Genomic DNA, 27,987 nt, shown 5'->3' on the forward strand with positions numbered 1-27,987 from the left:
TTACATTTTCTCAAGAAAAAACTGGAAGAGAAGCTGTATTACTATTCTTACCATGAATCTGTAAATGTGTCTAAGCAGTTGTGTTCAAAGCCGCATTTAATGAAAGCAATAATTTTGCTTTGTATCTTTAAGTATACATGACAAATATGAACTGGGCTATAATAAAGTGTAACAGTTATGTTCATTGCAGTTTATTTACAACTGAAGTGTGACATTATATAACACAAAAACATGGGTATTTATACAAATTTTCACAGAAATTAGAAATATTCATAAGCATTAAAGCTTACAATGAGATATATATTTAAGTTTCTATTTTTTATCAAAATGGAAAACTGAAAATGGTCAGGTCTTGGATTCTTTAAAATATGATCAGAGTGTTACTTGGATAATGTAGGTAACATCCAAAACTCAAATATATATACAGTTTCACGAAGTCGCAATTTGTAAGAGTGGTTCTTTCAGATATTCTGTTAAAGCTTCAGTCTTGGCTTTCAACATTCCTAATTCTACTTTTTCTTCAGCTAAGAGGCATAATAATAAGTTAGCAACTTGGGTAACTGCTACTCGGCCTTGCTGTAAAACAAACAATATTGGGTGTGGTGAAATTTATATTAAAAAAAATTTCACACTAAGAATGATTATTCAGAAGGAAAGAATAATACCTATACATATAAATAGACCTCAATTATAAAGCTGAAAGCAACAACAAGTAAAGATAATCAAAATTATTTCAATAGTGGCAACTTCCTTTTTAGTGTTTGGTAAACTAAAGTCCAGTATGAATTAATTACAACACTCAACCATAAAGTTATTTTACACAGATGGTTTGCGAAGTCTTCAAATTTATTGCTAGAATTTTATTTTAAATAAAATTAAATGGATATTTGAAAACCATTAACAGAAGGTTCATGAAATGGTAAAGATCATTATAACCTCAATTTTTAGTAAAGTAGAACTTTTTAAAAAAATCAAGACTTTGAAATTAGTTGTACCACACAGAGGTGAAAAAAAGCATCATTCCTTCCAGCAGTTATGAAGGAAGGATATATTACTATACATTTTGCGTATGTGGTTGTGCTTGAGTGATAACCATCTTAAGATGGCAAACTGAAATAAAATATTTTATATTCTTGGACCTATTCTAAATTGGGGGGGCACCTAGCATATGAATGTCAGCAGTATTAGCATAGGCACCTGATGCAAGAAAGCAAGCTTATATGGCATCAGCCAAAAAAATAAAAAAAAAACACACACACACACACCCTTCTCATTTCATCCATCCACTCGCTCCAAATATTTGTCTAGTTCTGCCTTGAATCTATTTAAACTATCAACTTCTACGACAGAGGAAAAAAAAAAAATCCTTGCAAAATGATACTACAGTAAACCCCCGTTATTCGCGGTATCTGTATTCGCAGTCGCTGATTTAATATAAAATGAAACCTGAAAAAATGTGAATTTTAAAGAGTCGTGAACATTTTCTGCCATAAAAAAACATGGGCGTGACTAAAATTATCTTTCCCAGTCAAAACAGCACTCAGTGGGTGGGGGGAGAGGGGTGACAAAATCGCAAGCGCGGATGTGTTTCTTGCTAATCCTTGTTCAGTATGTGTTATGCGCTTGTCATGGAAGGTTTCATCGTTTGCTTTTAATTTATATGCTTATAAATTGAATAAATTCATAAATTGATATGCTTACAAAAGTGATAAATCTACCGTTTTGCAGTGTAAAACAGACTTTTTCGAGTGTGTTAACGGAAGAAAGTGACTTTATTATGGACAAGTTCTTTCTAACCCGTACAAAAATATGGCTACGAATAACAAGGGAAATGTGAAAAGATCAAAGGTGATGACATTAGCGATTAAAATTGAGTTATTAGACAAAATTTCTAATGGTGAAAGTGTCTCCTCAGTGGCAAAACATTATAAAATCAATGAGTCAACAGTACGATCAATCAAGAAATCGGAAGAAAAAATCTGCCGTAGTGTCCGTGAAAACGTGCTAATTGCTTCAAAAATTTGCTCTGTAACTCGTGATGTTAAATTAGAAAAAAATGGAAAAGGCTTTAAATCTGTGGATAGAAGACCGAACTCAAAATAAAATTCCGTTAAATTCACTCATCATTCGTGAAAAGGCAAAACTCCTTTATCAACACTTTAGCGAAACTGGTGATAGCACTGGTGGGATAAGTTTTTTTGCTAGCAAAGGCACTGGTTTGAAAGATTTGTTTGAAATTTCTAATAAATATTACATTTAATATTAAATTGTTTCTTATTTTCATTTCGATGCCATATGCTTGCATTTCACTATGTACTATCTATGTACATAGTCACATTATGAAGGTACATATAATACATACATAGACAAAATTTTAGACTAGTTTTCTTATATATTTCATACTTTGGAATGGAACCCCTTTATTACTATGGGAGCCATAACTTAGTATTCGCGCCATTTCTCAGGAACGTAACCCCCGTGAATAGCAGGGGTTTACTGTATATATAGGATATTACAATATTTCAGCCTTAATTATTGTAAGAGTTTATTCTTTTGCAGAGCTGAACTACACTTCAAACATTAATATGGTCTATAATACCCAACAAAAGGTTGAATTTGTGTTACTGCATCTAGAAATGGAATAAGCCAGTGGAAGGCCCGAGCAATATAATTACAAAAAAACATGCAGAAAAACCCACTCCTAACCAAAGGTCCATTGGTATATGAGAATGAAAAAAATTGGTTCTGTTGCAAGCATGCTGGACAACTCATGGCTAGTACAAATGATAGCAAGGTTGTCAACATACTTTTCAAATACGGCAGACTCAATTAACCAGGACACTTCAAGACTCCAAATTTAAAAAAAAAAAAAAAAAAAAACCAGCCAGAAATCAAAAAATTCAAGTAATAACTAGAATAGGTATAAACAGATATTTTTCAAGTCATAAATAAGCGATATTATAAGTCGTCATTGGGAGATTAGTGTACCTATTATCTTGCAATCCCCGTCGTCTTCACACCCACCGCTCAAAAAAAAAAAGAAAAAAGGAGATCAAATGTTTGTTTTAGTGCGTCGCGCCGATTGTTGCGTTCCACTGCAGTGCAAAAGGACAAATTTTGTTTCGTTATTTATGTCAGGGATGTCGGAATTTTTTTTATAATAAGTTTTGTTTTGTTTAGAAATCACGAAAATGGGTAAACGCAAAACCGCGTTGCGTTTTCAGTTAAACAAAACAACTTTTACATTATTCAAAAGTTTGAAAACGGTGCATCTGTTAGATCTCTAAAGAATCATTATAATAAGGATGTATCAAAATGGCCAAACATTAACAGCTATTGCACGAAATTCAGATTTGTCAATAATAATATAGTAGCAATATGTTATTAGTCATTCCCCAGTCATTTCTTAGTCCCATATAACACGGTTTCGCACGTTGTGTGAAACCGTGTTATATGGGACTAAGAAAAAGTACAAAAACGAAAAAGTACAAAAAAGAAACCATGTTATATTGTGACATTTTATAAGAACCTAACTACCATGTTATACGAGGGCTATTATTATTTTTTTATTATAATAATATTATTATACAAATAATAACAAAGCTATACAAATAGTTACAAAATACTAAACTATTTAAAATCATACTTTTACTATATTGGGACGTGGGTCCCTTCATCATCTGACATACAAAAAAATTAAGTGGAAGGGACACAAATGGGTTACTGCGCAGAATCAGACACTTGCTGTTGATATTGTACAGCACGTACATGGGACACATGCCAATGTTCGTTGCATTGCAAGACAGCTGCCTATATAACATTCACCAACCTCATGTGTTTCACTGTCTAATACATGACCACACCCGGCATCATTCGATGTTCCATTGTAACATTTTTTTAATTTTTATATTAATGTCAGCTGATGATTTTTTTTTTTTTTTTTTTTTTTTTGATTTGGTAGTTGTTGGCGCATCGGCTTCTGTGGCCATATTGCACCTCCCAAGGTTTTTGCAGTACTTTGATCCAAGCCCGAGGCGGGAATCGAACCCGCGACCTTTGGGTTGCCGGGCAGGTACTTTACCCACTCGGCCAGCCCGGTCGGCTGTCAGCTGATGAAGGGACCCATCGTCCCGATATAGTTTAGCATTTTGTAAATATTTGTATAGTTTGTAAATATTTTAGTCCTGCTCTTTTGGATGCAACAATATTCCTCGTGCATCATGGAACCCGAAGCAAAAGGCCTTTTCCTAAGTGACCTATGTAAATAATTACATAGTGATATTTATTTGACCTTGAGAATGGTGCGTGGGGGGTATGGTAGCCAGTGGGAGAAGAGGGATGCTGGTCATGTGGTACAAGTGAGCGGGGCAATTACGTCGCTACAAATGCACAGGTAAATAATTACATAGGTCATTTCCTGATTATATATCGATAAGTACGTTTCAACAGGTGTCCTTTACGTAGAAAAGATTGACTTACTCTGTCATACCTCTACAATTTACATAGAAAAGCATGCACGAGGGTTGGCGAGCGAAGTGAGCAGGGGCAAAGCGGCACCCTAGTTACTATTAAAAATATTAAAAAAGAATGAAATTCAGAGAATTTGGAAACAAGTTTTTTTTTTTATTGTCCTGCCTTTTCATATTCACCTTGCTTAAAAGTTTAGGGCATTTATCATTACTAATTATAGTAGTGTATTCAAAAACTCTGATGTTGACATTACGTATATGCCAAAAATAAAAGTAATCAACCCATTCCGCAGCCCATTTTTTTTGTTCCTTATCTTTAAGTTGGTAAATGCAATGGCAAGCAACTTCCTTTGTTTCAGACCAGAAAGATGAAGAAAAGAGAAAGAAAGAGATGTGCAGTTATAAACACAAACTTAAAAACAATCTGAAATCAACTATATCAGTTAACTTTCAAAGAGAAAGAAAGTGGTCATGGTTTGCCAGCCACCAAGCATGAAGCAACAAATGTCATTTTTTTTATGTATTTCTCAATCAGTATTCTTAATTACAACAATGTATGCAGTGAGAGGAAATCAGAGTGAAAATGAAAATAATGAGGATTGGTTGACAAAATTTGGTGATAACCTTGGGACACAACTTTGGAAAGCTCTGAATTATGGCAATTTCACTTCTGAATATATAGCCTTAATTACCATGGTTATCAGAAATATCTAAAAAGATTTTTAGGGTGATTAGAGTGGCAATGATGACTGATGGTACATGTACAGACAAAATGCTAAAGTGATAAGTTCTTTATTCTAATTCTGTTCTAATTAGTCATTTTCTGCATGAATGCTATAAATGTGTAAAAATGTGCTGTATCAAGTCACATATTAACTGTCATCGAAGTTAAATAATGTCTGTGTAAATTTTACTTCAATGGTATGAAATAATTCTGTTATTCCCAGCTTGTTTAACATAAGTCTAGTGATAGGAAAGCTAAAATGTAATTAAGTTTCATTTGCCAAATACAGAAAACGTCATGTCAAAACAGTAAAGTAATTAGAGTAAATTTACCTCACAATCTAGAAGAACAAATTTTAGCTGATCAGAGTTGAAAGCCGTACAGCCATTCTTCTCATATGCCATCCAAATACTACTTGTGATTGCTGCTGTCACTCTTGCATCCTTATCTCCATAGCCTGCATATGCTAAAAGTGTACCTTCTCTGTTCAGTAATCTAAAAAATAATACTTTTATAGCCAGTAGGAAATAATATAATACAAATTTCATAATCAGTTGTATGGTTAAGCTGATTGAAAAAAAAAAAAAAAAAAACCATAGGAAATGTAATTTAAAAGTTTTAAACTTAAATACTTTAAATTCATTTTATATAATTAAACTTAGTTCTGGGACAATGCTTAGAGAATACCTAACCGTCTATGAAAGTTTAAGAAATTAAGTTTATTAATTCCTTAAGAGAAAAAATTAATAGAAAATTTCATCATCATGTTATACTTCATTAATAGAAAAAGTTCTATTAATGAAGAATAACATAACAATAACTTAACAGCAACAGTTAAAGTATGCAACTAGTATAAAATGTGCAAGTAACTTGCATTATCACATACATCAATACAATCTATCCAGCACAACAGGTTAGTTACACAGAACTATTATGGTAATTATATGTAACTTGTATTAATGGAAGATAGTTTAAACTCGTGAAACTTTTGATTCAAATTGGAGCAGTGTGGCATTGGAGGTAAATTGCTGCTATGGATAAAGGGATGGTTGAGAGGGAGAAGACAGAGAGTGGTAATCAATGGACACTGCTCATCGTGGACTAATGTTATTAGTGGAGTCCCTCAGGGTTCAGTTGTTGTTGTTGTTGTTTGGTTTTTAGGAGCATTAGCAACTAAGGCCATATTGCTCCGGGGATATGCGGTGGTCATTCCCCGACCTTTCCACATCCTCCGTATTTGGTGGTGATGGGCTCGAACCCAGGTCTAATCAAGAAGCGTGTGCTACGCACTGCTGCTCCTGCCCACCTGGCAGGGTTCAGTGTTGGGTCCATTGTTGTTTTCTGTATTTATAAATGATATTGATGATGGTATATCAAGCTTAATGTCCAAGTTTGCAGACAATACAAAGGTTGGCAGGGTTGTTAAGGACACTACTGATGCTATGCTGCTGCAACAGGATCTGGAAAGGTTGAACAGATGGGCTGAGAGGTGGCAAATGAAGTTTAACATTGACAAATGTAAAGTACTACATATGGGAAACAGTGACCCCAGAGCAACGTATCAACTCTGTGGTACTACACCGACAGTGGTAGAGAATGAAAAGGACTTAGGGGTAATTGTGCAGGCAGATATGAAATTTTCTGAGCAGTGTAGATGGGCTGCAAGAGTAGCTCATGGTGTCTTGTCAATGATATACAGGAATTTTTCTAGCAGGGATAAGGAGGTGATTATTCCCTTGTATAAGGCAGTGGTCAGGCCACACCTTGAGTACTGTATACAGGTCTGGAGGCCTCATTTTTAGAAGGATGTAGAGATGTTGGAACGAGTACAGAGAAGGGCAACAAGGTTAGTGAATGGAACAAAGGGTTGCTCTTACGAAGAAAGGCTTAAGTTTTACAAATTAGAGTGTCTGGAGACTAAACACCGGCGAGGTGATCTGATAGAGGTGTATAAAGCCTTGAATGGTTTGAGTATGCTCAATGCTGATGGGATTCTTCCTCTTGCTCAGAATAATCACCTGAGAGGGCATAAATTCAAATTGAGGAAAGACAGAGGTAGGATAGATGTGCGGAAATTTGCCTTTAGCCAGCGGGTAGTTGGTTAGAACAGACTTCCATCCCTTGTTGTGGAAGTTGATAGCCTAAATAAATTTAAGGCTCAGCTGGACAGGTATTTCAAACAAATGGAGGGGTGAAATGGGAGTGTTTTTTTTTTTAGCTGATGCTGCATAAGCTTGCTTTCTTGCATCATATGCCTCTACTAATGCTAACTTCATGGAGGACTGATTTATATTGTGTATTATTATTCTGTTATTCTGTGAAAAACACAGAATAACAGAGGAGCCCTACACCCTTCATATCAGATCAACTAATTACAGCCTCAATGAAGAGCACTTTAGAAATTCCTCCAGTTGAACCAAATAGACTGCTGTACATGTGCAGAAGAAATCTGTTTTAATCAGAGATGGCTGTGGAACAGCAGTAATATACGTGGATGAAGACATTGCTCGAGTGTGTGTGTGTGTGTGTGTGTGTGCTGCCACAAAAAATGCAGAGACCACTGTTAACTACTGCTCTGAAACAATAAAAGAAACAACAAGAAACAATACATGACTATAATAAAAGCTGCAGTGGTTTATACCATCATTCTCATTTGCCATTTCAACATCATGCATACACTGAACTAACATGTTTTGTATGTTGTTGTTATTTGGTTTTTAGGAGCATTAGTGACTAAGGCCATATTGCTCTGGGGATATGCGGTGGTCATTCCCTGAACTTTCCACATCCTCTGTATGTGGTGGTCACAGGCTCGAACCCCGGTCTAATCAAGAAGCTTGTGCTACGCACTGCTTCTCCTGGCTATGGAGGTGCCATGTTTTGTATGACAGTACATACTATTTGAAGTATGTACTGTCTAAGTTTGTAAGAGCCAGTGCTATTAATACAGTCTATAAAATCTTTGTTCGCTTTAAAACTGCAATAACTTCATTTGTGTACACATGATAGACAGGACCATACTTACGCTTCTCAGGGCCAAGGCACTAAGCCCTTACTTGAATGATAACAGAGGTCCATAGTCCAAAAAGAAAAAACTTGCATATATAATTATAATCAGAAAAAAACAAATTTTTATTGATCTGTTTAAACACAAACATTGCAATATAAAGATCACTTTAAAAATGTGAGATTACAGAGGCCATGCAAGGACCCCCTCTATGGTTAAGCCCGAGGCCAGTGCCTGTTTATAAGTAAAATACGGTCCTGATGACAGAAATACTGTGAATAGCATTTGGGACCCAATTTATTAGAGTTTTAACATAAATAATTTTCAGTTTAATTGTTCAGCTCAATTGCCATTTAATATAGTTGGAAAAACAACCCATTGAACCAAAGTTCTGGAGCAGATATGTAGGTGACATAATTGCAATCTGGAGCCATGGATCTGAAGAGCTGCAAAACATTTTATTATATGCTCAACAACTACCACTAGAAGATAAAGTTCAAGATCGAAACAGAAGACAATGGCAGCTGACCTTTCCTTGATAACAAAAAAACCAACAGAGTTCCAAGTGGAAGTTTACAAGAAACCAACAGATACAGGGATCATACTAAATTATAAGTTGTGCCATCTTCAATCAGCTAAAGTTGGAGTATGGAAATCTTTCAGCTTAAGAGCTTACTGGATCTGCAGTAAAGAAAACCTCCAATGGGAACTAGAAGCTATAACCAGACTAGCCCTTAGAAACAGATACTATTATTATTATTAGCCATATGGTGCAAGAAAGCCTGAGGTTTATGCTACACCAGCCAAAAAAATAAATAAATAAAGGACACTACTGACACTATGCTGCTGCAACAGGATCTGGAAAGGTTGAGCAGATGGGCTGAGAGGTGGCAAATGAAGTTTAACATTGACAAATGTAAAGTACTACATATGGGAAACAGCAATCCCAGAGCAACGTATCAACTCTGTGGTACTACACTGACAGTGGTAGAGAATGAAAGGGACCTGAGGGCGGTTGTGCAGGCAGATATAAGTTCTCTGAGCAGTGCAGACGGGCTGCACGAGTAGCTCATGGTGTATTGTCAATGATATATAGGAATTTTTCTAGAAGGGATAAGGAGGTGATTATTCCCTTGTATAAGGCAATGGTCAGGCCACACCTAGAGTACTGTATACAGGCCTGGAGGCCTCATTTCAAGAAGGATGTAGAGCTGCTGGAACGAGTACAGAGAAGGGCAACAAGATTAGTGAATGGAACAAAGGGGTGCGCTTACGAAGAAAGGCTTAAGTTTTGCGAATTACAGTGTCTGGAGACTAGGCACCAGCAAGGTGATCTGATAGAGGTGTACAAAGCCTTGAATGGTTTGAGCATGCTCAATGCTGATGGGATTCTTCCTCTTGCTCAGAATAATCACCTGAGAGGGCATAAATTCAAATTGAGGAAAGACAGATGTAGGATAGATGTGTGGAAATTTGCCTTTAGCCAGCGGGTGGTTGGTAGGTGGAACAGACTTCCATCCCTTGTCGTGGAAGTTGATAGCCTAAATAAGTTTAAGGCTCAGCTTGACAGGTATTTCGAACGAACAGAGGGGTGAAGTGGAAGTGGTTATTTTTTATTTATTTATTTTATTCTTTTTTTGGCTGATGCTGCATAAGCTTGCTTTCTTGCATCAAATGCCTCTACTAATGCTAATGCTAAATAAAATAAAAATTCCCACATTACCCTGAGAGAGAGAGAGAGAGAGAGAGAGACGGAAGTAGAAGGGAATCTCCAAGAAAGAGAAGAATGATAATATCCAGCTCAGGACTCTGGGTTTGCCAAGCCCATACTCTCTACATATCATTAAGAAAACAACAGAGGTCAACTCCAAGACCTTGAACCAACCTCAAACAAGTAATAGCAAGAGACCCACCATTTTCATGCCACGTATACACAATATTAGTGAAAAGATGGCAAAAGAAGCAAAAAAATATGGAATCAGCAATTTCAAAAAAATACACACACACACACACACACACACACACACACACACACACACACACACACACACACACACACACACACACACACACACACACACACAATGTAATTTAAAAATTTTAAACTTAAACATATAAATTCATTTTATATAAATAATTAAACTTAATTCTGGGCCAATGCTTAGAGAATACGTAACCATCTATGAAAGTTTAAGAAATTAAATTATAGAAAAATAAAAAAATATATAGAGAAAGAACTTCTATTAATGAAGAATAACATAATAATGACTTAATAATAACAACAGTTAATGTATGCATCTAGTATAAATTGTATAAGTAACTTGCATTATCACATACGTCAATACAATCTATCTGGCACAACTGGTTAGTTACATAGAATTATTCTGGTAATTATATGTAACTTGTATTAATGGAAGGCAGCTAAAACTCATGAAACTTCATGGAGGAATCTGTAAAACAGATTCCATATCAGAATCTGTTTTACAGATTCTGAAACATGAATCCTCTTACAGATTCTGAAACATGAATTGTTGAAACAGACTGGTGTTCCAGAATCTGTCTTATAGATTCTGAAACACCAGTCTATCTCAACAATCCTAGAGGCCCTATTTACAAAATAGACTATATAATATCGGTGTGTAGATACACCATAGACAACTCTTAAGAAACTACAAAATAGTTGTTGTAGGCATCATTTGCTCTTTCTCATATTGTGCTCTGCCTTCACGACGAGTTGCCATGATATTGCACTACCTCGAATAAGTAACGCTTCACTAATAGAGAAGACTTGTTACTTATTCTCAGTGAGTACCACCACCCAGACATGTTTCAAGGCTATTGGCCCATCATCAGTCGGTGGGCAGGTACCCTGGTATTGCAGACATGATGACCCAGTTGTGAAGATAATCACACAATATGAGAGATGCCGAAAGGGTGTATATGACAATATTTAAAATAACTAAATGCACAAGGCATAATACATTAAGAGTTTAATATCTATATAATATCGGTGTGTAGATACACCATAGACAACTCTTAAGAAACTACAAAGTAGTTGTTGTAGGCATCATTTGCTCTTTCTCATATTGTGCTCTGCCTTCACGACGAGTTGCCATGATATTGCACTACCTCGAATAAGTAACGCTTCACTAATAATGTTGTGGTACTCACTGAGAATAAGTAACAATAGTCTTCTCTATTAGTGAAGCGTTACTTATTCGAGGTAGTGCAATATCATGGCAACTCGTCGTGAAGGCAGAGCACAATATGAGAAAGAGCAAATGATGCCTACAACAACTACTTTGTAGTTTCTTAAGAGTTGTCTATGGTGTATCTACACACCGATATTATATAGATATTAAACTCTTAATATATTATGCCTTGTGCATTTAGTTATTTTAAACAAAATAGACTGCAAACAAATGTGGCAGTGCATAAATAGGAGAGTCATACAGATGACTTAATTCCATAATTAAACGCAAAAAAGACATTCAATATGGGAGGATACAAAAGTCCAGCACAGCCCAGCACGCATTCCCACGAGAGGACATATTTCAATAATACTAGAGCCCTTGCCACAGACTATCAGTACAACAAAAGGAAATTTAAGGAAGCATTCTTTATAAAAAATGTTTGAGGCCACTTCTGTAAATAGAAAACAAAGGGTTATGTGTATAAGGGGTGGAATTTAACCAACAATATTTTAACATAGTTAAAAATACAACAGAGGAAGGCCTGAAGAAACAAAGAAAGCTCCAAATACCAGAAGAATGGCCTAATCTCAACCCCACCCACCACCTCTGCAAATATGCAGCACAACAACTCACAGAAGATCTGAAGACAAGGTTGGGTACATCCACCTCGAGGCTACAATTCGCCAAAAAATTGATCCAGGATATTCTACTTAGCACCCTACTATGGATAATTAATTAGAAACCTTATGTATAAATAAACTGCTGACTGCACCTCTTGCCAGAATGTGCAGTCAGAATTGAGACATTCAGCAAGCAGTGGGCTGGCAACAGATAAGAAATTCTGATTAACTTTAATTTCAATTATTCATTTATTGGTAATTGTACTGCTCAAATTGAATAGAACAGGTGAAAACTAATAATGTATAATATAATAAATAATATATGCTGTTGTTGTGATGGCACATAAGCTACTGTGGCTATAATGCACCTATTCATTTATAATATAAGGATATGAGAAATTTTTGTAAAATCAGAAATGATTAAAAAAGTCCAGTTTTCTTGAGGTAGTTGAAAGATTCAGAAATATATGCCTAGTCACCAATGAGATTCTCTAAAATTATTGGTTTATCAAGATTTACCAGTGATAGCAGGGTTGATGTTCTGTCTTGTCTATAGTAGGGGCAGTCAATGAGAATGTGTTTAACAGTCAGATTTATATAACAATGTGGACACTGTGGTGGATCGTCTCCTGTGAGTAAATAAAGGTGGGTTAGATGACTATGACCTATTCTTGCCCTTGATAGGACTACTTCTTCTCGTCTTGATGTACGGACACTGGAGTGCCAAATTTTCGGATCATGTTTAAACTGCAAGAGTTAATAATAATATATTATATAAAATATAATGTACTATGCATAAATTGTATATAGCAGCAGTTCTCAAACTTTCTGAGCCCATGCCTCCCTTGACCTGTAAAATTTTCCCGGTGCCTCCCTTGACCTGTAAAATTTTCCTGGTGCCTCCCTTGACCTGTAAAACATCTTTAGTTGTGCAATTTCTTATTTTTAATGTTAATACAATAATTATTAATGTGTGTTGATGTGTTCTCTTCATCAAAAATACCCCAAATATTTTTTATATAAATTTACATTAATAATACAGATCAAATAGTAGTAGATATCTAATAGTAAAAAAAAAAAAAAAAAATCATTCTTAATACATTTTTAATATTTGCCACGGAAATCTTACATAAACTATTACAATGTCCATAACACCCCTGGTAAATTATGCATGGCACCTCCCTAGGGCATTGCAACACAGTTTGAGAACCGCTGGTATATAGTAATTATCCACTAGAAGTTTTGTAGATTTAATATAATATTAATTTTAACATAATATTTATTCTTTTTTCTTTCTGTACTTAAAAATCAGCCTATGTATGGTCTGAAAATGGGTTCCAACAAGGTTCCCAAAATGTTACCTTAATGTATAGTGATTTGGTTAATAGCTAAATAAACTAACTTACTATTCATGTGGTATAAGATTGGTCATTAGAGAAATCCAGATTCAATTGCCTTTATGATTTATATAGCAACTGTATCTAAGGCCATGTTGTGTTGTGTGTATTACATCTGTACAAGTGTGATAAGTGATTTGGATGCAAGGATATCTGGAAATCTCAGATAACTCATGGGGGAAAGCACTCCTCCATCTGCCAGAGATTAACTACAGTCCCAATTTAAGAGGCCTTTAGAAATTCTCCCAGTCTCTGACATGATTCAAACCCAATTTAGTCACATTCAAACCATCATGAATAGTCACACTAAAAGAACAAACATAGCTGCAAAAAGATCTAAACCTCCCAAAAACTTCCTCATTCATTTCATAAATACATGATTTCATGTATTTATGAAATGAATGAGGAATTTCCACCAACAATCAGACAGAATCTAAACTGTCATTGTCTCAACCACTCATCTCAGCTGCTTTGATTATTCTCTCTACAATTCCTTTCACTTCAAAGGTGGTGAGCAGATGTCTGCTCTGATATTCCTTGTCAGAAACTTCCTAATTTGGAATCTCCTCTTCCTTAAAATCTCACTACCCCATTCTGTTAAATTCATCTGTTCTCTCTATTTCTCCCAACTACTGTACTAATCACTTTGAACTCTTTGGCATCCTCTTTTTTAAACTACTTTCTCCAATCTAACTTTCCTTGGTTATTTTAATGGACACAACTCCAGCTGGTCGAGACTTTTGCAATTACTAATTGCAAAAGCTTGATGTTTTCCTCAAGAATAACCTTTGAAAATATGTGGTCCTCTAAGTACCTCAGATTACAACTTGATGGTCTTAACCCCAATGGACACACACACCCACACACACCCCCTTGTATCATTTGGCATTATAATGTGAAATGGAATGATCTTTCTATTCCCCTTTTCTGGGTTAGACTGCTATTTTAAATATTCCATGTTTACTCAGATTACATCAGTGACATTATCATTGTAGGGATGAAATCCTTTATTCTGCATTTCACCCAAAATCTCTTCCTTTATTTTGTATCCTGTTTTTCCAATAAATTGCTAATGATGCTCAAGATAAGAATGTAGCAAACCATTTGCATACTGCAAGTGGCTTGTGTCAAAATCTTCATCTTCGTTTTCTGTCTACACAAGCTCACAACAACTGTAAAACAATTATTAATTAATCCAAACTAATTTTGAATAGGCTGAGAGTAGAAAACTTGCTTCTTGTCCAAATGGTAGTCGATCCTTCTGGTCTCTTGATAAAGCTACTGATCACAACTTTCCATCTATAATTCCACTTCTGTTACAATCTTGTGTGCCTTTGGGGCTCCTGGACTTGTGAGAGTCAAGGGCTCAAGCCCTATTAGACCGGATTACAGAAACTCTGTGAATGACATTTGAGAGCCAATTTATTAGAGTTTTAATGCAAATAATTTTCAGATTAACTGTTCAGCTCAATTGTCATTTAATACAGTTGGAGAAGGAAGCTTCATGGGTGGTTCTACTGTATTCTCAGCCAAAGATAAACTAGCATCCATGCATTTCTTCTAACTCTTGTATTGAAGATCTTGGTACATTCCTATGTTAACCAACACACTTCACTCAATATCTCCTGTAGTCTTTCAACAGAAGGACGTTAGAAGAATTCTGGACAGTAGTCTCTATGCCAAGGAAGCTTCAAGTCCTGATGGACTTTCTCCACTTGTTCTCAAAGACTGTGCCTCTGTTATGAGTCATCACCTTTTCAGATTTTCTTATTCTACTGTATATTTCCTTCTGCTTGGAAATTTACTTTTATCCAGGCATTTCCTAAAAAGGGGTGACAAATCACTCTCATACATTTCTAGACAAGACTGTATCCCACTATACTTATGCTTTACAAAGTAATGAAATCCATCAACATCCACCTCTTCAACTATCCCAAAACTCCATCTGATCAATGATCACCAATATGAATTCTGTCAGTCAATCCACTGGCTATATATTTGCTTGTTACTCTTCTTTTAAAAAAAAACTAATGAAAAAGTTAGGTGAAGCTTAAGCAGTTGCTCTTGATATTTCTAAGGCTTTTGATAGTGTCTGGCATAAGTCTTCTAAACAAGCTCCAATCTCTGTTTTTTGGAATTAGGTATCCAGTTTTCTCCGACTGTTCACTGCAGGTGATGGCACATGGCTTTCTATCTTTTAACTTCTCCAATAATTTCATTATATATATATATATATATATAGTAATGAAAAAGAATTTTGCCAAGTACTAAGCTGAAATGTTCATTCTGCCATATGCCCAACTAATTGAAGATAGGAAAGAAAAGTGCAACTGTAAGAAAGGAAGATATAAAAGGCTGAAAGAATGTAAAAATGCCAATGATTTGATTAATGTAATGATATAATATATATTATCATAATAATTATATAATATTGATTACATATAGTATTAATTATCAGCATAATACAGATACAGTTGTAATCGGAACATTCTACAAATTTTACAATAAAGCTGCTGAACTACTACTTATGGGTTTGTTAAGGGAAAGTCTTGTGTGACAAATCTGATAGGATATTATGATGTGGTTACAAAAGAACTGGATGCAAAAAATAATTTTGATATCATATATTTGTATTTCAGGAAATCTTTTGACACTGTTGAGCATGGAAGGCTATTGTACAAATTGGAGCAGAATGGTATTAAGGGTAAGTTGCTACAATGGATAAAAGGATGGTTGAGTGGAAGAAGACAGAGTGTGGTAATCAGCGAGTGCTGCTCTTTGTGGACTAATGTTATTAGTGGAGTCCCACAGGGTTCAGTGTTGGGTCCTCTGTTGTTTTGTATATTTATCAATGATATTGATGAAGGTATATCAGGCTTAGGGTCGAAGTTTGCAAAGGTTGACAGGGTTGTTAATGACAGTAATGGCAGTGTGCTACTGCAACAGGATCTAGATAATTTGGGCAGATGGGCTAAGAAGTGGCAACTGAAGTTTAACCTTGACAAATGCAAAATACTGCATATGGGTAGAAGTAACACCAGAGAAACGTACCAACTGTGTGGTACTACACTTAAGGTGGTAGAAAATTAAAGACCTGGGAGTAATTGTGCAGTCAGATATGAAGTTTTCTGAGCAATGCAGACAGGCTGTCAGGGCAAGTCATGGGGTTTTGTCAATGATATATAGGAATTTTGCTAGCAGGGAAAAGGAGGTGATTGTCCCTCTGTATAAGGCAATGGTCAGGCCACGCCTTGAGTACTGCGTACAGGTAGTATGCAGGGGGGTATTTATGCCCCCTCAAACCTGAGGGGGCATAAATTCAAATTGAGGAAAGACAGTTGTAGAATAGAGATGTGCAGAAATTTACCTTTAGCTAGCAGGTGGTTAATTGCTGGAACAAACTTCCATCTGTCATTAAGGAAGTTGATAGGTTAAATAAATTTAAGGAGGAACTGGACAGGCATTTGGAGGGAATGGTGTGATTTTTTTTTTTTTTTTTTTTTTTGGCTGATGGTGCATAAGCTGATACACTTGCTTTCTTGCATCACATGCCACTACTACTACTATGACCTGACGTAGCCGAGTGGTCAGGAGCGAGAGTGCATAGCATGCGTTCCTTGAGTGGAGCAGGGTTCAAGCCCGTGATTACTAAATACGATAAACATTTGTATTGACGATTTATTGTAAACTCTACTGACTTGGTTGGCGTGCCAGAGTATAAACAGAAAATTTACTGTCCAAATGACAGTGTTGATATACATTTTTTTTTCAGTAATTTTATATGTAACACAAATTTATATTTATTATATCCATTAATATATCAGCATGTGATCCATAGTGTCAGGACCACCATTTTCTAAAATATTCTAAAATAACAGTTTTGTTTTATTTGGTATTCTTACCTCTGTAGTTGGATCTGTTTACATCAGCAGAAACGTTATGGTGCCAATGGATCATCGTAGTTGTGGTCTTTGTGGATACTTTAGAATTAGCATTCATCAGCCATTTTCAATCCATTGCAGGATGAAGGCCTCTTTCCAGTTCCTTCTGTTTTGTGCAATGGCCATCCATTTACTACCCACAAACTAATGAATTTCATCTGTCCATCTCTGACATTGTCTTCCAGGTTTTCTTCTAGCTCCTCTTGGGTACCTTTCTGTTATTTTCTTAGTCCATCTGTCATCATGTCTTCCAGCTATGTGTCCTGCCCAAGACCATTTTAGTTCTTTAGTTTTGATAAGAATGTCCTTTGTGTTTCTCTTCATTTCTAACAGTCTGATTCCTAATATACTTTGTTCCCATTCTTCACTATACAGTTCTCAGCTTCTCTTCCATTCTTTTGGTGAGTGCCCAAGTTTCACTTCCAATGTATACTCCCCACCATAAGTCATGGTGGGGAGTATACATTGGTTCATTATTTTACATTTCAGACAAATTTGGATATTGCTCCTCAGTATGCAACTATATTTCCTGAATGCTATCAATTCAAAATTTATTCTTCTCTTGACTTCCAACCATTTATTTATCATTATTATATCTAATGACTTGTCCCGGATAAGTATATGACTCCACCTTTTCAATTACTGCTCCTTCAATCATTATATCCCTTTCTGTAGCAAACTTGTTCATCATTAATTTTGTTTTAGCCATATTCATCTTTAGTTCGAAATCCTTACTCTCTTCATAACTGATTAAGATTTTCCTTAAATTCTTTGGGTTCATGGCTTATGATCACAATGTCATCTGCAAATCGTAAATGGTTTAGGTACTCTCCATTCACATTGACTACTTTCTATGACCAGTCTAATCTTCTGAAAGCTTCCTCAAGGGCAGCAGTAAACAGCTTCGGAGATATTGTGTCTCCTTGTCAAACTCCTTTCTCAATTTTAAATTTGCTACTGCCTTTGTCTAGTCTAATAAAGAAGGTAGCATTCTCATATATTTTCTTCAAAATCATAATATATGGGATATCTATGCCTTGTCTTTTCAGTGCCCAAAACGTTGCCTTATGCTGCATGGAGTCAAATGCCTTTTCATAATCCACAAATCCCAGGCATAATGGTGTTTTATATTCATTTGCTTTCTCCATTAGCTGTGATATTACATGAAGGTGATCCATCACCTCAATGTGATATTATGTAAAGGTATATGGAGTCGACTGCTTTTTCATAACCCACAAATGCCAGGTATAACGGGGTTTTATATTCATTTGCTTTCTCCATTAGCTGCAATATTACCCCACATCTAGTGAGTATGGGCTTGGCACACCCAGGGTCCTAAGCTGGATATCATAATTCTTCTCTTTCTTGGTGATTCCCTTTTACTTCTGACTCTTGTTTTCTCTCTCTCAGGGTAATTCAGAATTTTTTTTTTTCTGGCTGGTGCAGCATAAGCCTCTGGCTTCCTTTTTTTTTTTTTTTTTTTTATGAGAACCCCAAACACGAGAGGTATTAAACCTATAGTACTTAGTACCGTGCTTGGGTTGGAGGTTGAGAAGACGAAAGAAGATATTTGTTGATATTGGACTTGAACTTCTGTAGATTGTAATTTTCAGGAAATACGTATGAAGGAAGGTTGTTCCAGAAAACGGCAGTTGAATGAATAAATGAGGAAGATGAAAAGTTGGTTCTGTGGGTTTGAAGTTGGACAGTAAATGGATGTTGGCTGGTGGCGGCACGTGTTCGGACTGTTTTGAAAGAGAGAGCGGGAATTATAGAAGCCAATTCAGAAGAACAGTGCCCATGGAAGTATCTGTAGAAGAGGCATGCAGCAGAAACAGTGCGTCTATGAGACAGCGAGTGGAGAGAGACTGTTAGAGATGAATCATTAATTAACCGAACTGCCCTCTTCTGAATGGAATCAAGAAGCCTGAGAGAGGTTTTGGGGGCACCACCCCAGATGTGGGAACAATATTCCATGGCAGGGCGGATTTGCGATTTATACAGAGTGAGCAGCTGTTTGGGAGAAAAGTAACGCCGAGAGCGAAAGAGAAAACCAAGTTTTTTAGATGCAGAGGAAGCAATATTTGTAATGTGCTTGTGCCAAGAGAGATTAGAAGTCAGGGTAATCCCCAAAAGAGATATATCATTTTGCCTAGAAATCGGAGTGTCACTAAAGATAAGCATAGGAGCAGAAGAGTCCTTTTTGCGAGATATAAGACAAGATTGAGTTTTAGAAGGGTTGAAATCAACTAAGTTGTCTTTGCCCCACTGGAGAATTACCTGAAGATCGGCATTTAAGGAATTGGCAGCAGATTTTCGAGAACTTAAAGCTGATTGAGCTGGACAAGGTTTCTCAAAATGGAAAGTTGAATGCAATGTGCTATCATCGGCAAAACTATGGATAGGATTTCCAGTCAGTGGAAGAAGGTCATTGATATACAAGAGGAAAAGAGTGGGGGAAAGAACTGAACCTTGGGGGACACCGGCATTAGTGGAGAAGTTAGAAGACAGAGAGCCATCTACCATCACCCTCAGTGAGTGATCAGAGAGAAAACTGGATAACCAATTACTAAAAACAGTTGGCAAACCATAAGATGGAAGCTTGTTTAGAAGACCTTTATGCCAAACACGATCAAAAGCCTTTGAGATGTCAAGAGCAACTACTTGTGTTTCACCGAACCTTTCCATTGAATTAGTCCATAAATGGGTAACATAAGCCAGAATATCACCAGTGGATCGACACTGACGGAATCCATACTGGCGATCGTTGATCAGACGGAAAGTTTCTAGGTAGTTAAAGAGTTGGCGGTTAATTGATTTCTCCATTACTTTAGAAAGAGTAGAAGTAATTGCAATGGGACGATAATTGGATGGGAGGGATTTGTCACCCTTTTTAGGAACTGGCTGGATATGAGCAAATTTCCAAGCAGAAGGAAAAACACCTTTGGAATAAGAAAGTGAAAAAAGGCGGCAAAGAATAGGAGTAAGTTCAGGAGCACAGGTTTTGAGAACAAGTGGAGAAATACCATCAGGACCTGGAGCTTTCTTAGCATCAAGATTCATCAAAATCCTTCTGATATCCTTTTGACGGAAGACCACAGGAGGCATTGAATGGAGCGTGTTAGGAATGGTGGGAGGTGTTCTACCAAGATCATTAATACATGAGCTCAAAGAAAAATGGGATGCTAGCAGGTCAGCTTTATCCTTGGCTGAAGTGACAACAGAACCATCTGGTTTGGACAGAGGTGGGAGCAGAGATGGGCAAAAGCTGCGGCCAATAGCTTTGGCAAGAGACCAGAATGCTCAGCTACCATTAGGGCAAGAAGCAAGTTTTCTACTCTTAGCCTGTTCAAACTCTAGTTTGGACTGATTAATAACTGCTTTACAATTGTTGCGAGCTTTGGTGTAGGCAGAAAATGAAACTGAAGAATTAGAAACAAGCCAATTACGATATGCAACGTTCTTCTCTTGGACAGCCTTAGCACATTTATTGGAAAACCAAGGTTTAGATAAAGGACGAGATTTTAAAGTGGAGTGTGGGATAAAGGATTCCATTCCTGCAAGAATAATTTCATTGACACGATCTGAGCAAACGTTGACATCAGAAGTTTTGAAACAGTAATCAGACCAAGGAAAAGAAGAAAAGAAGTCTCGCAGGTCATCCCATTTTGCATTCTTGTAATGCCAAACAATACGAGGTTGGGAATAGCCATGAGATAAAGGTTCCATTGGAGAAGAGGCAATCACCAAGTTGTGATCTGAAGTGCCTAAAGGACCTCTCACTTCAACCTTGTACTTAGAAGGGTTGTTTGTGAGAAAAAGATCAAGCGTATTGGCTGTATGATTAGGATTGTCCGGTATTCTTGTAGGTAAATGAACAATCTGTGCTAGGTCATTAGTAATTGCAAAAGCCTCAGCATCTCGACCTGTTGGGTCGGTGTGACTAGAAAACGGAAGCCAGCTGGAGTTGTGAACGTTAAAATCACCAAGGAAAATTACCTCACTGTTAGGAAAGTTGGACTGGAGAAAGTCAAGTTGCAAAGAGAGGAAGTTAAAGAGCTCCAAGTGATTAGTGGAGTTGGGAGAACGGTAGAGATAACAGATGAATTTTACACAATGAGGTAGAGAGATTTTAAGCCAGAGAAGATCAAAGAGAGGAGATTCCAGATTGCCAAGTCTCTGACAGGGAATATCAGAACGGACATATGCACAAGTACCACCTTTGAGGCGAAAGGAATCATACAGCAAATAATTTGGACATCTGAGATGAGCAGTAGTTGAATCAACTGATAACTGAGATTCAGTCAGAAAAAGTACATGGGGTTTGGAAGACTGCAAGTGGAAATGGACATCGTTGAGATTAGAATTGAGACCACGTATATTTGTGAAATGAATTAGGAAGTCCTTGGGAGGTTTAGATCTTTTCGCAGATAAGCTTGCTCTATTATTTTGACAATTCATGGTGTATTCAATAGTAAGAAAAAGTGGGTGGGACATGCTGTATGAAGTAATGAAATTTTTGGATATGGCGTACATGTGGTAAGAATATACCCAGATCCTTGACATAACGTGGCCTCGACAATGCTCCCTGCATACACACTACTCGGACTCCCTCCAGTCACTATCTGGCAGAGTAGAGGTAGCAAGATTATACACTAGCTGATCCGGAAGCTTCCTAGAGAGTTACCAATAGGTTCAGTCCGGTGTACTAACTAGCGGCCGGCCTGCGAACACCGTTTTAGAGCTGTACCCTCGAAATGTAAGGAATATTGGATCTCGCCACGACATTCATCATAACCTCAAAAATCATCAATCATACTGCATGATGGAAGAGATAGGGAAGGGTTGGCCGGAACTTAGCTCTAGAGACTAAACATGGGTTCCACCACTTCAAGCCTCCAATAAGCAAAGTGGTGGTATTTCACCGGTTGATGAGTCATCTACCACCTAGTACTGCCTGGTAACATAGAGGGGCAGCGTTCCTCCATGTGGTGTGGGCGTCACACCTCGACCCCTGCTTACGTTGGTTCACACCTGGGTGGTCACCCACCATGTACTTGTGCATGAAGGTTATACCCAGGATTACTAACAGTCCCACCATCGTGAAGGTGCAAGCAGAGGATTTGGCTGTCATAGACCGTCCGGACTTCGCCGAAATTGGGTCCACTTTGACTTGAGTGTCACCCGAATATCAGTTCCATCAGCGTTTTAGACTCACAGGTAGCAAGAACAGCTTGTCTGGCATATCTGAGAGAATGTCTGTGACAGCCTCAAGGACCAAGTCCTTGCACTATATGGCTAATAATAATAATACATGAAGATGATTCATAGTTGAGAATCCTGTTCTAAAGCCAGCTTGCTCTTTCAGTTGATTCTCATCAAGTACTGTTTCTAATCTGTTAGTAATAACCCTTGTGAATAACTTGTAGAAGTGGGATAACAAGCTAATTGGTCTATAATTTTCTGATTTATCTCCTTTCTTATACAGCAAAACTATGATTACATTATTCCACTCCTTAGGCGTCACACCTTTTCTAATGCATTTTGTGAAGAGTCTTGCCAGTTTCTGTGTAATATCTCTTCCTCTCAATTTTAACAACTTTACAGTAACTACATGTTCTACCTCAGGGGCTCAAGTCTGGTGAGTATGGGCTTGGCACACTCAGGGTCCTGAGCTGGATATCATCATTCTTCTCTTTCTTGGTTATTCCCTTCTCTCTCTCTCAGGAAAATTGAGAATTTTTTTTTTTTTTTTTGACTGGTGCAGCATAAGCCTCAGGCTTCCTTGCACCAGATGGCTAATAATAATACCTCATCAGGAATGATATTGGGTGTGTCGTATGTGTTATGTCATATTAGCATTATTATTATTGCCAAATAGTGCAAGGAAGCCACAGGCTTCCTTGCACTATTTGGCAATAATAATGCTGTAATAAATTTGGCTATAAAAAAAAATATATATATATATATAGCCAAAATTTTGGCTATAATAATGCTATAAAAATAAATTTTGCTGAACCAGCCAAAAAAAAAAAAAAAAAAAATGTATACTAGACAATACAAATTATGAACTTCCCTCCTCATGTACATAACTGTCCAATTGACCTTTGAATTTCTTCAAACTATCAGCCTCAACTACCTGCAGAGGCAACTTGTTCCAGTAATCAATGACTCACTGCCTAAAATTTACTTTAATTTCTTCCCAGCACTATTTTCTTCAACTTTTTTCCCAGGCCTTACTTGAGATTTGCTTATTATTAGCAGCTTTACAGCAAATTTAGAGAATGTTCACATAGCAACTGTATCTGTATAAATGCTGGTAATCAATATTATATAATCAAAATTATATAATTATTATGATAATGAATATGTATTATATAATTATATTAATCAAATCATTAACATTTTTATATTCCTTCACCCTTTATATCTTCCATTTTTTTGTTAGTTGTTGGTGCATTGGATTCAGTGGCCATAATGCACCTCCCAAAGTTTTTGCATTTTACTGTGATCCAAGCCTAAGGTGGGATTCAAACCCGTGACCTTTGGGTTGCCAGGCAGGCACTTTACCCACCTGGGTAGCCCGTTCAGCATATATATATATATATATATATATATATATATATATATCTTCCATTCTTTCACATAAACTTTTCTTTCCCTTCTTCATTTAGTCTGGCATTTTACAAACAAACACTTCAGCTTAGTACTTGGCAAAACTCTTTTTTTCATTATCACATGCACACACAATGCAGTTATAAATTAAAGTACATCACATGAATTGCTCAAAAATAATTTTCAAAGTGGCAGTATAAAATGAGAGAACCATCCTAAAATGAAAGTGCAAAAACATAAGATAAAAAAGGTCCAAAGGTGGGTGATGCAGTTGGTAAAATGAAAAAAGAAGCACTGATATGAAGCAACTTCAAATATGTCGGCTACACAGCTTGGTAAACTGGTAATAAAATGCAGTAAAATATATAAAATATAGTTTATTATATTTTTCATTTTATATTTGTTTATTTTATATATTTCAAAAATATAAAAAATAAAGTTAAAAAAAATGAATAAAAAGGGAATTTGTGATTATAAATGATACAAGAATGATATAAAAATTCAAATTACACAGGAAGAGGCTTAGACCGAATTACAGAAAATCCTTTAGCTTTTAAGTTAAAATTATTGGAATAAGTTACCTCCATGGGTAACTGAGGCTAACTGCTTGGATGGACTCAAAGGGCAGCTGGATCAGCATCTCCATTAGAAGCAAGTCTCATCCAGCAGGCACAATTTTTTTTTTTTTTTCTTTTTTTGGCAACAAAGCAAAAGCCTAGAGCTTTCTTACACTATATGGCTAATAATAACACTAATTACGTATAGAGTCATTATGGCCCTATATGCTATGATGATACAATACTATTAAGGTATACACTCCTATAAAGGACACTCCAGACAGTCAGAATTGTCCCCTCCTCATGTTATCAAATAAAGTACTCCCTCCATACCTGGCTCATTTTCTGTTTGGTATAGGGTTCAAAACAAACCTCATAACTGGGCATTCTTTAAGGATGTTTCAGCCCATAGTACCACGTACTGTTAAAGATAAACACGTACTGTGATCTTTGGTGGGCTATTAATTCTGAACACGTTGCTTAGTCGCAAACTATGGCTTTTACCCAAATCTGATAAAGAACAAACCCTTCCCCAACATTTTTCAATGCTTGGCCACTCTTTGGACCTTGAAATATCCCCATAACTTCTGGTTATGGGGATATTTCAAACAATGGAATATTCAATCTTTGGGTGACCTGAAGGAAGCATCACAAGACATTTGTAAACATTTCTCATGATATACTTCCAGCATATCAGCAATTACACTAAGCATGTCATGAGATATGTTAGCAAATGCCTTGTGATGCTTTTGCATTCAATGAAAAAAAAAAAAAAAAAACATGGTAATGTTACTTTTTGGTAACAATTTTTCTTATGCCATTTGCTTCTGCATGATCTAGGGACCATTCAAAATTTAAACTCTGGGCAATTCATGGTTTGTCATCAACAGGCAGCCTATACATTATCCTGAAAATATTAACTGTAAAGATCCTAATGGCCATTATATTAGGGATTTTCTCTACAATTTTTGTGTGGTTTAATAAAGATTATAATTACATGCAATTAAGGGATTCAAATTTAAAAAAAATGTTAATGATGAACCAGTGGTTTTCAACCTTTTTTTAATAATGGCACCCTTAAGTAATTTATTTTATTTTGTGGCATCGCTACTCAATTTTCTGCCTATTTCATCTGATTCTGTGTGTATGTGTTAAAAAAAATGTTATGATAGTTATTATAATAATATAACTATAAACAAAAATTAAAATTCATAATACAAATTATGTATACTTATATAATAATTTTATCCTTTATATAGAGGTAATAAGTAAACATCAATTATAGATCAGCACGACATTAAAAAGATAGCATACAATGGATACCATAAACCTTTTTATAATAAAATATATAAATTTTAAAAAAATCAGTTTAAGTAAATTAAACCCAAATTACGTGGCACCCCAGTTAAAAACCATTGCATTACAGAGTTGAATATAAATTAAAGCAATTAATTCTGGACAGTTGACTCCATAAGGCTTAATGCATCACTGATTTTGGAGGGCTCCTACCTCTCCATTAAATTTTTTAAAGTTATTCTGGTTCCATAATGTACAGTACATACAATGAAGTCAAAAAATATGTAAGATATTATTATTAGCCATATGGTGCAAGGAAGCCTGTGGCTTATGCTGCACAAGCCAAAAAAAAAAAAATTGAGTACCCTGCAAGAGAGAGAGAAAGAGAGAAGTAGGAGGGAACCACCAAAAAAAAAAAAAAAGAGAAGAATGATGTGTTCTGCCTAGGATCCTGGGTGCGCCAAGCCCATACTCACCAGATGTGAGCCCCTGGGGTTGTATGAACGATGTCTGTTAATACCACCAGGTCCAAAATTGAACTGTGTCATTCTGCCAATCAGTCACAAGTCAACCAGTAACACTGCTTAATATTCGAAACACATTCTTGTCATATCAAAATTTAAATTTTTACTGATTATTGCTTAAAATAAATTAAATAAAATGATCAAATAAATTTTTATATCCATAACGAAACCATTTAATTTGCGTTTAAAAAATTCGACAAATATGATGATTACAAAATGAAAAAGACCTGGGAGTAATTGTGCAGTCAGATATGAAGTCTTCTGAGCAATGCAGACAGGCTGCCAGGGTAGGTCATGAGGTTTTGTCAATGATATATAGGAATTTTGCTAGCAGGGAAAAGGAGGTGATTGTCCCTCTGTATAAGGTAATGATGATCATGCCACGCCTTGAGTACTGCGTACAGGTCTGGAGGCCTCATTTTAGGAAGGATGTAGATTTGCTTGAACGTGTACAGAGAAGGGCAACAAGATTGGTGAGGGGAATGAAGGGATCCTCTTACCAAGAGCGGCTTAAGTTCTGCAAATTGCAGTGGCTGGAGACTAGGCACCTGCGCGGTGATCTGATTGAGGTGTATAAGGCCTTGAATGGGTTGAGCATGCTGAATTCTGATGGGATCCTTCCACTTGTTCAGATTACGAACCTAAGGGGGCATAAATTCAAATTAAGAAAAGACAGATGTAGAATAGATGTGCGGAAATTTGCCTTTAGCCAGCGGGTGGTTAATTGCTGGAACAAACTTCCATCTGTCGTTGTGGAAGTTCATAGGTTAAATAAATTTAAGGAGGAACTGGGCAGGCATTTTGAGGGAGTGGTGTGATTTTTTTTTTTTTTTTTGGCTGATGCTGCATAAGCTCATATACTTGCTTTCTTGCATCACATGCCACTACTACTACTACAATTGGTATTGAATACATATCAGGAGTAGAGGGGGCAATGTGTCGCACGAAGATTGGATGACCCAGTGTAACGCAAAAGGGAATAGGGAAACTGCTGCAAAAATATAGAGGTGAAGTATCGCCTTAAGTTTTATTCTCCTTGCCTGAAATGTGAAATCCATTTGCAATAATACTGTACATGCACCTATGTACTTTTATACCGCTACCTGTTATTATCGTGAGATGATAGACAATTTATAAAAAATATTCTATTTTTATTTTCCTAGATTACACTATTTTCACTTGTTCTTCAATGGATGGGCCTATGGTTTTGCCTATTAAAACATTATGGAAGACAGAGAAAACATGCTAATTATGTGGGCCATAGCACAATAAATTGGAAGTTGATGAATTTTATTCATCAACTTCCAATTAAAAAAAATCATCTACAATGACAAATAAAAATATGCCAAATTCAAACTTACAGAGTACACTGCACACCACCTGTGTTGGCTTGACCCAAAACTCGGGCGAGAGCCTTCGGCTTCAACATGATTATGCTTGTTTTTATAAATAGCTAACACAGAACTCTAATAAGTATTGTTTGCTAAACTATAGTCGGAACCTTTTTTTTTTTTCTCTCTTCTTTTCTTTGCAACTTCGTAAAAACGCCAGAAAACATTCAAACCAAGAAAACAAACACTTTACCCAAATCACATGACGCCTTTTAAATTTGCTAAGAGCCCTCTATACATTAAGGAATTGTA

General features: G+C 36.4%; 1 protein-coding gene across 1 annotated transcript; it reads right to left on the bottom strand.

Moving 5' to 3' along the window:
- Nucleotides 1-335: 335 nt before the first annotated feature.
- Lamtor2 (Late endosomal/lysosomal adaptor, MAPK and MTOR activator 2) lies at nucleotides 336-27,941 on the bottom strand. Its single transcript, XM_090371392.1, has 3 exons — nucleotides 27,706-27,941; nucleotides 5,526-5,688; nucleotides 336-576 (listed from the first exon to the last, which is right to left on the bottom strand). Exons 1-3 carry the CDS (start codon nucleotides 27,771-27,773, stop codon nucleotides 430-432), a joined length of 378 nt encoding a protein of 125 aa, XP_090227518.1. The 5' UTR covers nucleotides 27,774-27,941; the 3' UTR covers nucleotides 336-429.
- Nucleotides 27,942-27,987: the final 46 nt, after the last annotated feature.

Source organism: Mastigoproctus giganteus, chromosome 4 (genome assembly GCF_048544385.1).
Source record: "Mastigoproctus giganteus isolate SK-2022 chromosome 4, ASM4854438v1, whole genome shotgun sequence".
Taxonomy (NCBI): Eukaryota; Metazoa; Arthropoda; class Arachnida; order Uropygi; family Thelyphonidae; genus Mastigoproctus; species Mastigoproctus giganteus.

Coding starts and splice junctions, on each gene's coding strand:
- Lamtor2 (XM_090371392.1), bottom strand. CDS start 27,773: ATGTTGAAGCCGAAGGCTCTCGCCCGAGTTTTGGGTCAAGCCAACACA. Junction 5,689..27,705: donor GGTGGTGTGCAGTGTACTCT/GTAAGTTTGAAT, acceptor ATTATTTTTTAG/ATTACTGAACAGAGAAGGTA. Junction 577..5,525: donor TTGTTCTTCTAGATTGTGAG/GTAAATTTACTC, acceptor TTTGTTTTACAG/CAAGGCCGAGTAGCAGTTAC.